This window comes from Crotalus tigris, unplaced genomic scaffold (assembly GCF_016545835.1).
Source record: "Crotalus tigris isolate CLP2741 ecotype Arizona unplaced genomic scaffold, ASM1654583v1 scf7180000018340.3345759, whole genome shotgun sequence".
NCBI classification, from domain to species: Eukaryota; Metazoa; Chordata; class Lepidosauria; order Squamata; family Viperidae; genus Crotalus; species Crotalus tigris.
The window spans coordinates 2197194-2209462 of NW_024096953.1; the positions used below are offsets into that span (position 1 = coordinate 2197194).

The 12269-nt window shown below is 47.2% G+C and overlaps 1 protein-coding gene across 1 annotated transcript; it reads left to right on the plus strand.

The window, feature by feature from the left end:
• Positions 1-5631: 5631 nt before the first annotated feature.
• Positions 5632-11814, plus strand: LOC120311255 (6-pyruvoyl tetrahydrobiopterin synthase-like). Its single transcript, XM_039350543.1, has 7 exons — positions 5632-6745; positions 7380-7453; positions 7702-7724; positions 9190-9246; positions 10501-10571; positions 10782-10940; positions 11308-11814. The coding sequence occupies exons 1-6, from the start codon at positions 6657-6659 to the stop codon at positions 10903-10905; spliced, it is 438 nt and encodes a 145-aa protein (XP_039206477.1). The 5' UTR covers positions 5632-6656; the 3' UTR covers positions 10906-10940; positions 11308-11814.
• The last annotated feature ends 455 nt before the right edge of the window (positions 11815-12269 follow it).

The window sequence follows — 12269 nt, forward strand, 5'->3', positions numbered from 1 at the left end:
ACAAAAGCTGAATACCCACAGCTGAGTAAGAACTTATGAAGGGCAACCAAAATGCTTCATTGCATTTGAGAGAGCGGAGATTTTAAAAAGAGGTTTTTAACCATCCTGCTGTCCAATACTCCACAATCCACCATATCCTTGGCTGCCTAAATCTTACCAGTACTCATGACATTTCTTGTATTCTGAATCAATTTCTGTGACGGGCAGCCATATAAATGTGATTAATAAATAAAGTTCAAGATTGTAACAAGGGCAGGGAAAAAAAAAACAACCCAAATGAAATTCTTCTGCAAAGTCCCTGGAACAGATCAGGGGTTATTGCTTCTCTGGCCAAAGAAGAACCAGTCATCGGATCCTGGCCATTTGCAGAATCATTATTCCCAATTATTCTACAGACCGCCCTTCCCAGTTCTAGACCCTGCTTGTTTTAATATCTAGCTTCCTTGGTACAACATGTTCTTTAAAAATGCAACCATGTCTGCATCCTTTATTTCCCAGTCTCCTTTGGCTACTTTCTAAAGACCTTTTTTCTTTGCGGAGAAAGGAGAGGTGAAGGTGAGCTCCCCGGCAAGCTTAAATCGGTCATCTCCCACCAGGAACTCTTCTCAAATTCTAATCCTCCAGTTGATGATGTTGACGAGGGTTATCATTGTTAGCATTATGAATTCCTCTCCTGGTAAAACTGGCTGAGATGGAAAAAATAGAAACTGCTACGTGGTGAGGAACTCCCCAGCTGATGACCACACAAAAGATCAACATGTTGTTGTGAGCGTGCTGGTCTTGATGGGCCTCCAGGGGCACCTTCGAGCCCAAAGAGGTCTTCCCTGAAAGGTTCAAGAGCCACCTGCTCCCGGCTTGCAACCCAGACAGAAAACAGGGAGGTGATGGGACCAAAAGGCTGGTCACAATTTTGCTTCCTTCTCCTAAAATGCTCCAGGCTGTGGGGTGGTTCCCAGGCTGGATTTGATGTGTCCCCCAAAGCCCACCCATCAACTCATATTTCAGTCCTGCCCCAAAGGAGAGCCTGTTCTGAGCAGTGAGCCCTCTCGTTGGCATATCGCTTAGCAGGACCAGGCAGCCCTACCACACCAGAATGGCTGATGATCACTGTTCTCATAAGTCACCCAAGTATTCTGAAACAGCATTGGACTTTATATATATGAATATATATTTATGAAATAAAATGAAAATATAGGGAAACAGGGCAGGAAATACAGGGAAAGAAGTGTGGGGGGAGGGGGGGGGAGGAGAAAAGAAAGCATTAACTTCCAACTCTTTTCAGTGCAATAGAATAAAAGTAGTCAGATTATCACCTTGACTGTTTACTTTCGCATACTTACTATAGACCAGAGCTTTTCAACCAGTGGTACGGGTACCACCTGTGGTACATTGGCACCTGGCAAGTGGTACGTGACCATCCTAGAAAAGTGGTAGTGGGGAAGGGGAATAAGCTGAACCGGTGGCAGCCACCACACAAGCCTGAGCAAGAGATGGCTGAAGCTGCAGGGCTGTCAGGGCTCAGCGGAAGCACCAGGATCAGTGCCAGGCTCCAGCTGTAGCCCGGCACTGATCCTGGTACTTCTGCTGAGCCCTGAAGAAGCGCCAATCAGCTGGAAAGCAGCACTGATCCTGGCGCTACTGCTGAGCCCAGAAGAAGCACCGATCAGCTGAAATGTTGCAGCATCTCCACGTTCTTGTGATTTACATTCAGATGCTTGGCAACTGATTCATATTTATGATGGTCACAGTGTCCCAGGGTCATGTGAAGTGACCAAAACCTGCTGCAACCACCCAGCAGATGGGGGGAATAAAAACCAAACACCCCCACCCCACTTCCGCTGCCAATCCTCAACAGAAATGCTCACAACAATGAAAACCTCAGACAGGAGGACGAGCGTGGCCAGGCGGGCAGGCAGGTGTCTTGCTCGGCTGTGGCTTGGGGGCACTTTTTTCAGTGCCATTGTAACTTCGAACTGTTGTAAGTCGAGGACTACCTGTATTTTATCACTTTTTTCCTTTTTTGGGGGGGGTCATCAAGTTTTTGACACCTTGCTAGGCGACTGGTGGCATTCGGATGTTGCCATATCCTAAGTGGTACAATGGGTGAAAAGGTTGAAAGCCCTGCTATAGACTACTAGCCATCCCTGTAACAACAATCTAATCAGCAAATCCCAAAGTCATAATTGCATTTTTTTTTGTCCCCAGCATGAAGTCCAGAAGGAGATCCCACGCAGATACAAAGCTGGACATGTCCTTTTCAATTCACTTGGCCCTCCGCTGATTCCTTCAGCTTTTCCATCCGTTTGTCCCTTGTGGGCATGGGGGCTTATCACTCCTGTCGAACCAAAGGTGTTCTGGATCAGTGGTTCTTAACCTGGGTGATACCGCCCCCCCAGGGGGCAATTTCATTTTTCAGGGGTGCCATGGAACGAAAAGGGGCGACGCAGGGGCGAAGGAAGGAAAAGGGGGCAATATGGGGGCGATGGAGCAAGAGGTTTTGGGGACACCTTTGAGCCTTCCCGTGGCTCCAAGCCTCCTCCGCCATTTGCAGAGAGAGACAGACACTTGTGCTTCTCTCTCTTTCTCTCTCTCTCATGCGGATTTGCCCTCTCGCAGGGCTCCTGACTGACCCTGCGCCCAGGTGCCCCGCCCCCTGGGAAAAGCGCGGCCAGGAAGTCCCTTTCCCTGGCTGGCCCCGTCCAAGGTGCATGTGGCCGGGGAACCGCGTGGGGAAGCCCCGGGATCCCCGCTGGTAACAGCCCGCCAGAGCCTCAGATGAGCAGGCCAGCCTTCCCATAAGCCGCAATCCCGAGGGAGAGCAGCCCCTGGAATCCCCAGCCGCGGGACTGTTGGCCCAGCTGGCCGGGAAGGCGCGCTGGAGTCCTGTCTGCTTTGTCAGCGAAGAATGTGAGCTGAGCAGAAGATGAGGGGGAGGGAAAGGGAGGGGGAAGGCATTTTCCAACCAGCAGCAGAAGAGCCCTGGCCAGATCCTGGGGCCCGGCTTCCTTGCCCTCCTCCCTTTCTTCTTCCTGCTGCCCCCCGGACGACAGTCCTGGCTGGGGGGGAACCGGCAGTGGCATCACTCCCTGGGCGATGCTGGTGGGTTGCGGATCGCAGGGAGCGCCGCACGGTGCGGAGCGGCCCCAGCTCCTCCAGCACAACAGCGGGAGGTGGATGGTTGCCCCGGTTCCAACCGAGGATGCCGGCGGCGCAGGAAAAGGTTTGTCAACTCAGCTGACAGGGGGGCGTTCCGCGGATGCCCTGCGACTTAAGCCTGGGGATGCCGGCAGCGCTAGGGGAGGCTTGGCGATGCAGCCAATGAGTGGGGCATTCCGCGGATGCCCCGTGGCCCTGACTTGAGCCTGGGGACGCCAGCGGCATGTGGGACGGCCTGCCAATGTGACCGTGAGCTGGGGCATCCCCGCAGGCCCGGCGGGCAGTGGAGCTGGGTGCCTCCAGCAGCAACAGGGGGTCTTCTGCTGCCTCCTGCCCCCCCCTCCTTGCCCCTTCGGTGCCCTCTGCCATTCATAATCTCTCTCTCTCTCTCTCTCTCTCCCCCCTCACCTGGAGAAAGAAGGGGGAGAGGAAAGAGACAAAAAGGGAGAGGGGAAAGAGAAAAAGAGAGAGAGGAAAGAGAGAGAGGAAGAGCAAGCGCCTCTCTCTCCCTCTCCCTCCCCCCCTCTCTCTCTCATACACACACACACACACACACACACACACACACACACTGAGTGGGAGAAGAGGACTGGCAGACCAAAGGCAGAAAGAGGGAGCAGGAGGGAGGGAGGGAGAGAGAGAGAGAGACCCTTTTGACATCTAAAATGAAGATAACACTGAAGATATATATATAATAAAGGTAAAAAAGGATATATGCAGTGTTATCTTCATTTTAGATGTCAAAAGGGTTTTGCGGCTCCCGGTGTTTTGTTTTCGGTGGGAAACGGGTCCAAGTGGCTCTTTGAGTGTTTTGGGTTGCTTACCCTTGCTCTACCCATACAGTGGCGCGCCATTGGCCAGAATGGGCAGTGATGGAGGGGGGAGCACTTCTTTCGAAACATCACATGCTGTTTTGTGTCTCTTTGTATTGTACTTTTTAGTGTAAACTCCAGTTCGATATTATATTTTCTTTGTGTCTTTTTAATCCTTTTTACAGTGTGCATGACTATATGTACTTTCTTCGAATCTTAATTTAGTTTCAGAGTTTTTGTCTTGAAATTCTTAGTTCCTGCATTGCGGTTTGTTCTTATGCCCTTTTTATATTTCTTTTTGCATCTTAAATTTCACTTGTAATTCAATCATTAAATGTTACTGTTGTTCTTTTCGGGCATTTCACTTTCTTGCAATTGAATTTTGTTTTCAGTGGTCATTACATTTAACTGTCTTGAATAAATAAGATAATAATGAAATACATGTATTACGAAGTTTGGGAATAAAGTGACGGTGGCACCAAAATTTTTCACACAGTTGAGATATGGGAAAAAGACTGGAAATAAATTATTTGCATCATATGTCCTGACGACAATTTTAAAGAAAACAAAAAATGTGTTTGCATAAATTGAAGAATTATTTCCTATGTTTGAGAGGTTATATTGGGGGAGGGGACGATGACAACGTCCTCATTGACTCAAGGGGGCGATTCGTTCAAAAAAGGTTAAGAACCACTGTTCTGGATGAGAGATTTGTGTTTTCCCAGGGCTCCAAAGATCTTTGCAAGGCCAACCTTGATCTAAAGGAGACGAATTTCAAGGAAGGGGGGGCTTTTCCTCCCCCTTTCTGATGACACAGTTGATTTTTCCACCAAGTGATCATTATGCAATAAGCATTAAAATGCCCATTTGATGCAGCAAGCCTACTTTTTTCAACAGAAGTGGTGGCTGAGATTGTTCTTTGTAAAGAAAACAGCTGGCATGTGGCTGTGCTTTCAGGTTGGTCACAAGGCTGGGAACGAAGGGGTGCATGACTGGGACTTGAAAACATCTTGTGCACCATGAATACCAAATAGGCATCACATTGAGAGGAGGAGGAAGACGGAAGAGGAGGAAATATTTGGGAGACTGTTTGGGGAGGTCTCGAAAACGAACTACCAAGACTGTGCTTGACTTTGTAGACCAGGCTATCAAACTGCCAGGCCACGGGCCAAATGCGTCACGCTGAAACTGCACCCACCCTATTGGCGGCAATGGGGAAAAAGTTGTGATACATCGCGCGACATCACGTGACATTGCGAGTTTGACAGGCCTGCTGTAGACTATCCACATGTTCCAACAATGATCCAGAGCTTCAGCATAGACAGAATGAACTTTGCCATGCCTGCGGAGAAGACAACCTAAGGGACTCTCAACCTGTCCCCATAGGCAGAACTGAAACTTCAAGGTATATTATTTCCATCTCCAACACCTCGGTGTCCCCAATCTGTTGCTTGAGGAAACTGCACAATGGTAGGACCGGTCCAGTTCTCTTCCAGCCATGGTGGGCCCAATGGTTGGAATGCAGTATTGCAGGCTAAATCTGCCCACTGCCAGGAGTTCAATCCTGACTGGCTCCAGGTTGAGTCAGCCTTCCATCCTTCCTAGATTGGTAAAATTGTTGGGAGCAATATGCTGACTCTATAAACCATTCAGAGAGTGCTGTAAAGCATTATGGAATGGTACATAAGTCTAAGTGCTACTGTTATCACTACTGATTGCTTTCAGATTTAAAGGATACTCTCTGTCACTTCTTCTAGGCCATTTTGCTAAGAATACCACAGGAGACCCTTAGACTAAAGGAGAATGGTTTTTCCAACTCAAAACTAGCTTAGATCTAATTGAGCAGTCTCTTTGAACTAACTAAGTTCCTCCATACATTTCCTGCAGCTGGTAGCACCTGGCATTCTTCACAAGATGAAGCTTTCTCCAGAGAGATTACGGATACTGGGTGCCTGAGATATGGACAAACTATTCATCTGAGTGAGAAATGTTGAAGAGTAGTTTTCCTCCCTCCAAGTTTGAAAAGGAACACTTAGTTGGTTTTCCAATGTTCTTGTTGCCTAGGAAACTGCAAACACTATTAAGAATTTTGCATATCCTAACCCTTTCCTCACTACAGAAAATAAATCCAGATATACTGATCTAATGTAAAGCTGATTTTATAAACTCTCCATACAAAGCAATGAAGACCTGTCAAGAATAATAAAAAAAATTCATCTAATGTCACATCTAAACATTCATATTCATCTGTGGGTATTACTAGCATAATAAACGTCTTCTCTGTGCACAAGAACACATTCAGAGTACTCCGACAGCCCCAACGTGCGTGATCCTATTTGAGAAGGAAGCCCTGGACTTAATCCAGAAACCCAAACACTGTCTCCTTTTCCAAACATTTCAGCCTAAAGTTTAGCCAAGTAGGGCATCTTAAAGGCTTCACGTTGAACCAATCCTGGTGTCCAAGGGGAATTCAGCCAAACTCACCTTGCCTTAGATGACCCTTATTTAAGATAAGAATTGTAGCTCGCCTAGGGGTCAGAGATAAGGAGATATGCTGAATTAACTCCTGGATGCGAGGAAGGCATAAGGAGACATCACGCTCCTTAGACCGATTCTTTTTGCATTCAGATCTTGGTCACATGAGGGCTGGTGGGGTTATTTAACCAGTCCCTGGGCAGAGCTTCTCCTATGAGCTGGGCTCCTGAAAGGAATATGGAGGACAAGACCATTTTCCTATCCCGCACTACAACTTTTGCAGCCGCCCACAAACTGAACAGGTAAGGGTTGCCAGAGACCCACACAGGGTGTGGGAATCTGAACCTTGAGAAGATTAGTAGAAGGGCTACTTTGGGCTTAGTTGCTCAGCCACAGTCTGAACTGGCCAACGCTGGATCTGGGCGAAGAGCCACTGCAGAGATGAAAGGCAAACCTCAACCAACCTTGTATCAAAGGGCAAGGATGTCCAACTAATTAGAACATAAAAGAGTAAGGTCTTCTAGTCCAACCCTTTGCCCGTGGCAGGAGATCCTATACCATTTATGTTTAAATATCTGCTTCCCAAACTTCAGAGAAGAGGTCCGCATGTCACGTTCATCCCATAAAAGCTAAAGAGTTTTACCACCCATGCTTCCCCTTGCCTTTCTCCTCCACTCCCTATGAGGGCTACAGCACATCTGTGGGAAATATATTTCTCTGGAAATATAATTGGCTGACAGGGTGGACAGAAGAAGGTGGAATTTCAGATAATTCAGCCAATTATATTTCCAGAAACTGACAATCTCCAGTACTTAAAGGTATGCTGGCTTGGCTTTGGGATCAGCTGCTAGGATGAGATCTCTCCCTGCAAAAATTCCTTCTCTCTTTCTACTGAAACATGGTTATTCTTTTCTCCTCCACCCGACTGTCTTTCAGCAAACATCTGAGCAAAGATGAAAACAGGATCACCTTTGGGAAATGCAATCACAGCCACGGACACAATTATCAAGGTGCTGGGCGTGGTTGAGGAGCAGGGCAGAGGACAGCTTGGCTTTGGGGAAGGGGCGTGAATCCCTGGATCCGTTTCCCTGGCGGGGAAGGGGAGCAGGCCGTTGGGCTTGGAAAAGTGGCCATTCCTTGGTTAATCTCTTGCTACCGCCTGTTTCTTCAACATTTGCTTCCACCTTGAGGGAGAGAAGCAGGATTGCAGCTAATGACTTAACTGTACTTTCTTTTCTCTTCTTTCTCGGCCACACAGTGACGGTCACTATACGTGGGAAGGTGAGTAACATTTTTATATTCCTCCACACTTCGGGAGTGCAAGGCTTAAGAATGAGGAGCAGCTGGCCAAGGCTCCATTTCATCGGTTTGGCTCCAGTGTCTTTTAGTTCGGCCCTTTTTCCAAGTCTGGCCTCTTTGTAGGTCTCAAATTAGAATTTCCATCACTTAATTCAGTTTTTCCAGTTTCAGCTTTTTAGCCATCGGAAATCTCACCCCCCCCCCCCTGCTGGGCACCGAGCAAGTTTTCATTATTATTTTTCTAAGAACTGGCATCCAGGGGTACGTGGCAGCAGCCTGTGGGGATTCTGCCATGCCCTCTCTTCTGGATGCTCCTGGGGTGGCATAGAAAAAAACATAGAATAATAAAGTTAGAAGGGATCTTGGAGGTCTTCTAGTCCAAGCCCTTGCTCAAGCATTTCAGACAAATGGTTGTCCAGCCTCTTTTTGAAAGCCTTCAGGTGATGGAGCAACCACCACTTCTTAAGGCAAGCTATTCCATTCGTTGACTGCTCTGACCGTTAAGGAAATTTCTCCTTATTTTTAGGTCAGTGTTTCCCAAACTTGACAATTTTAAGGCATGTGGACTTCAACTCCCAGAATTCCACAGCCAGCGTTGCTGGCTGTGGAATTCTGGGAGTTGAAGTCCTCATGCCTTAAAATTGTCAAGTTTGGGAAACACTGTTCTAGGTTGTTTTTCTCCTTGGTTAGTTTCCAGGCACTGTTTCTTGTGTTTCGGTGCTTTGAAAAATAGTTTGACCCCGTTTTTGTAGGAGCCTCTCAAATACTGCAACAGTCTTCTTTTCACTAGACTAGACACACGCAATTCCTGTAACCGTTCTTCGTACGTTTTAGCCTCCAGCCCCCCTCGTTATTTTTACTGGTCTTCTCCGGACCTGAGAAGCCTTTTGCAATAACTCAAACGTTTCTGTGGTTTTTGTTAGCCAACTAGTTATTCCCCTTATTTTTTCCCACTTACATCATGATCACCATCACAGCAGAGGAAGCGTGTCTGAAGGTTCAGTTCCTCTACTTTTTCTTTAGAGGAAAAAAAAAAAGCTATTCCAAGTGGGAGAAAGGACCCCCCCCCCGTATAAGCGAGGACTTGATAGACGCCACCGTGCTGAAGATGAACAAGGAAAGTGGGAATAAAAATGAAGGAGAATTAGACATCTATGGAGATTCTCAGTCATCCAGGTCATCGTTATCCCAAAGATGCTTTTTCAAGAGGCAACTGGACAAGAAAGTCCCGTTGCCTCGTGAAAAAATGTCTTTGGGAAAGGGAGCTAGGGGGAAGGCAGGGCCAGCTGCGTGGCTGGGATGCAGTCCCCGTGTGGCGGCTCGCAGCCTCTGACAGACGCTACCCTTCCTGCATGTGGTGCGGTTCCTGTAGAGTTGGCTGTTGTGCATTTCGGTTTCCTCGTAAATCTTTTTGTGTCTGTTAAAAGGAAAAAAATTTCCCCTGCAGATCAATCCCATCAGCGGCATGCTCATGAACATTTGCAAACTACATGAATACATGGAGGTACTTTATTTGCGTCTCACATTTATTTTCCCCACAACAACCACCCTGTGAGGTAGATTGGGCTGAAAGAGAGGGACTGGCCCCAAAGATAGACAACCGGCTTTCATGGCTGGGGCAGGGCTTGAACTCATGATCGTCCGCCCTCTTGCCTGGTGCTTTAAACACTACCTAAAAAGGTTCTGTGCTGGAATAAAACCTGCCGGCCTGCTTCTGTTGAAAGCGTTTGCTAAGGGGGGGGAAGGAGGGGAGGGGGCCCGATTTACCTGGGTGCAGGAGCATCCACTTCATTTCCCGGGAAAAACATGTTTTAAAAAAAACGTTGGCTTTTCGGAAATCAGTGGACAAAACATGAATCCGAAAGCCGGGGTTCTGTTTTTCTCCTGTCCCCATCTACAGATAGTCCTCAACTTACAAAAGTTCATTTAGTGACCGTTCAAAGTTACATCAGCACTAAAAAAGGTGACTTAGGACCAATTTTCACAGTTACGACTTTTGCAGCATCCCCTCAATCAGGTGAACAAAATTCAGACGCTTGGCCACTGGTTCATATTTATGACGGTCAGTGACGCAAGGTCACGTGATCCCCTTTAGCAACCTTCTGACAAGCAAAGTCAAGGCGGGAGCCAGTAACCTGAACAAACCAGGTTACTAACTTATCACCTGCAGGGATTCAAGTTAACACCTGCGGCAAGGAAGGTCATAAAATGGGGCAAAACCCATTTAACAGAAATGTTGGGCTCCACTGTGGTTGAGGACTACCTGTTCTAGCCTAATATATTTGTTTTTACCTCACGTGTATTCTTTTCAGTCCCTAATGCAGTGGTTCTCAACCTTTTTAATGCCGTGACCCCCCAACCGGTCGTAAGTCGAGGACTACTCAACCGGTCATAAGTCAAGGACTACTCAACTGGTGCAGCACCGTTTGCAGAAGGGGACTTTTGGCGGGCTCAGCAGGGCAGAGACAGCCTGGACAATTCCTATTGGCTTTTGAAAGCCAATAGAATAGACTCTCTTGAATAGAGTCTAATTCTATTGGCTTTCAAAAGCCAATAGAATAAAAGGGAGTAGCACAGCTAAGGAAAAGGGGGAAAAAAATGGCGGACTGCGTTGTTTGGCGACCCCCGTGAAATGGTCGTTCGACCCCAAATGGGGTCCCGACCCACAGGTGGAGAACCACTGCCTAATGCCTTTGAATACAGAACATTTCCATCTTGGGGAAAACAAAATGTCACCTGTTTATGCTTCTGTCCTCAGATGGCCATCACTGAGCCTCTTGATCACAAGAACCTGGACGAGGACGTGGATTACTTTGCCAACGTTACAAGGTAGGAGCTGGAGAAGATGAGCTGGCTCAGGAAACGGAGTGGTGGCCACCCACTGGCATCCACGGGGTGCCATCTTGGGGAATGACGGAGCTGATCTCCGTGGCCAAACAGTAGCCAAAAGCAACAGGAGGGACATCGAGCAATTAAAAGTGCTTCTCCAGAATAGCTTCTGACCTCCCTTTTCTCCTCCATCCTTCTGCCCCTCCACAGCTCGACGGAGAATTTAGCCATGTACATCTGGAACAGCATGGAAAAAATCCTTCCCTCGGGTTGCCTCTACAAAGTGAAGATCTACGAATCAGACAGGAACTTTGTTGTTTTTAAGGGCAACTAAAAACCCCTCTTGCGAATGAAAGTTGGGGAGCACAGGTGAGAATTCCTTCCAGGGCTGTTTCTAAATCTGTTGGTGCTCTCTGAGCTTGGTGGCTTTCTTGCAGATGTTTCATTACCTGACTAAGTAGCATCATCAGTGCAAGGGAGTGTGGGGTTTGCTCCATTTATATACAGTAACTTACCCTGCCAGTTTTGGTAGGTGTTTGGTTTTCTCCTGGGTAGTTATAGTATCCTTCTGTTTGTCTGGAGTTAATCTCCACTTATCTAGGAGTTAGTTGCTGGAGATGATGTGACCTTGTCTGTTTCTTTCTCAGCTTTTTCACTGTCTGTTTTGAATGGGGTGTAAATGTGCTTTATCTCTATGTGTCTATTAATGACTGATTAAGGCTTTTCTGTCTGACAGTCTGGCAACCCCGAGAAGACCCTGCCAAGATGAACTCAACTGCTGCAAGGAACTACAATAGCTGCTTTTGCTAAGGCGCATCTGTACATGTAGGTCACATGCTCAATGGCTGGGTGTGGAACATTTGGACCTAGCAGGCTACAAAGCATGGGGCGAGGGGAAGTGAAATGTCCCTCATCTTTGTAAGCTTCTGAAATGAATCTTCTTTTAAGATGCCTGTCCCACACATTTAATTGGGCAGTCTTATAATGCCAGGATTATTAGCATAATAGCTTGATGGGCCAGAGGATTTTTTTGCTGAGTATTGAATAAACAAAACTGAACACCATCCATTTAAAAGGCAATGAAGTTTATGAATTCCAAAGGAGCTGGGCAGTCAATCAATGTCAATCAGAATAGAGCTGGAAGGGACCTTGGAGGTCTTCTAGTCCAACCCCTGCTCAAGCAGGAGATTTTATACCATTTCAGACAGGTGACTGTCCAGTCTCTTCTTAAAAACCTCCATGAAGCACCCACAACTTCTAAAGCCAAGTCTTTCCACTGGTTAATTGTTCTCTCTGTCAGGAAGTTTCTCCTTAATTGTTTCTCTCCTTGATTAGTTTCCATCCTTTCTTTCTTGTCTTGCCTTCTGGTGCTTTGGAAAATAAGATGACCCCTATTCTTTGTGGAAGCCCCTCAAATATTGGAATATTGCTATCATGTCAGTCCTAGTCCTTCCTTTCTCTAGACTAGGCAGGAAGGGGGGGGGACTATTGGGCTTAATGCAGATTTCTGCAGATTCACTCCCATAACGCGTTGCTTAGCCACATAGCTCTGCCTTATTATGCACAAAGAGCCATGCTCACACATACACCCCACATGTCCTGCCTTCATTTCATGTTAATAACCATTGTCCAATGCTCGGGGGCTGACCAGCTCCTCCTTTGTACCATACTAATTGAAATTTTGTTCCATCTCAGCCT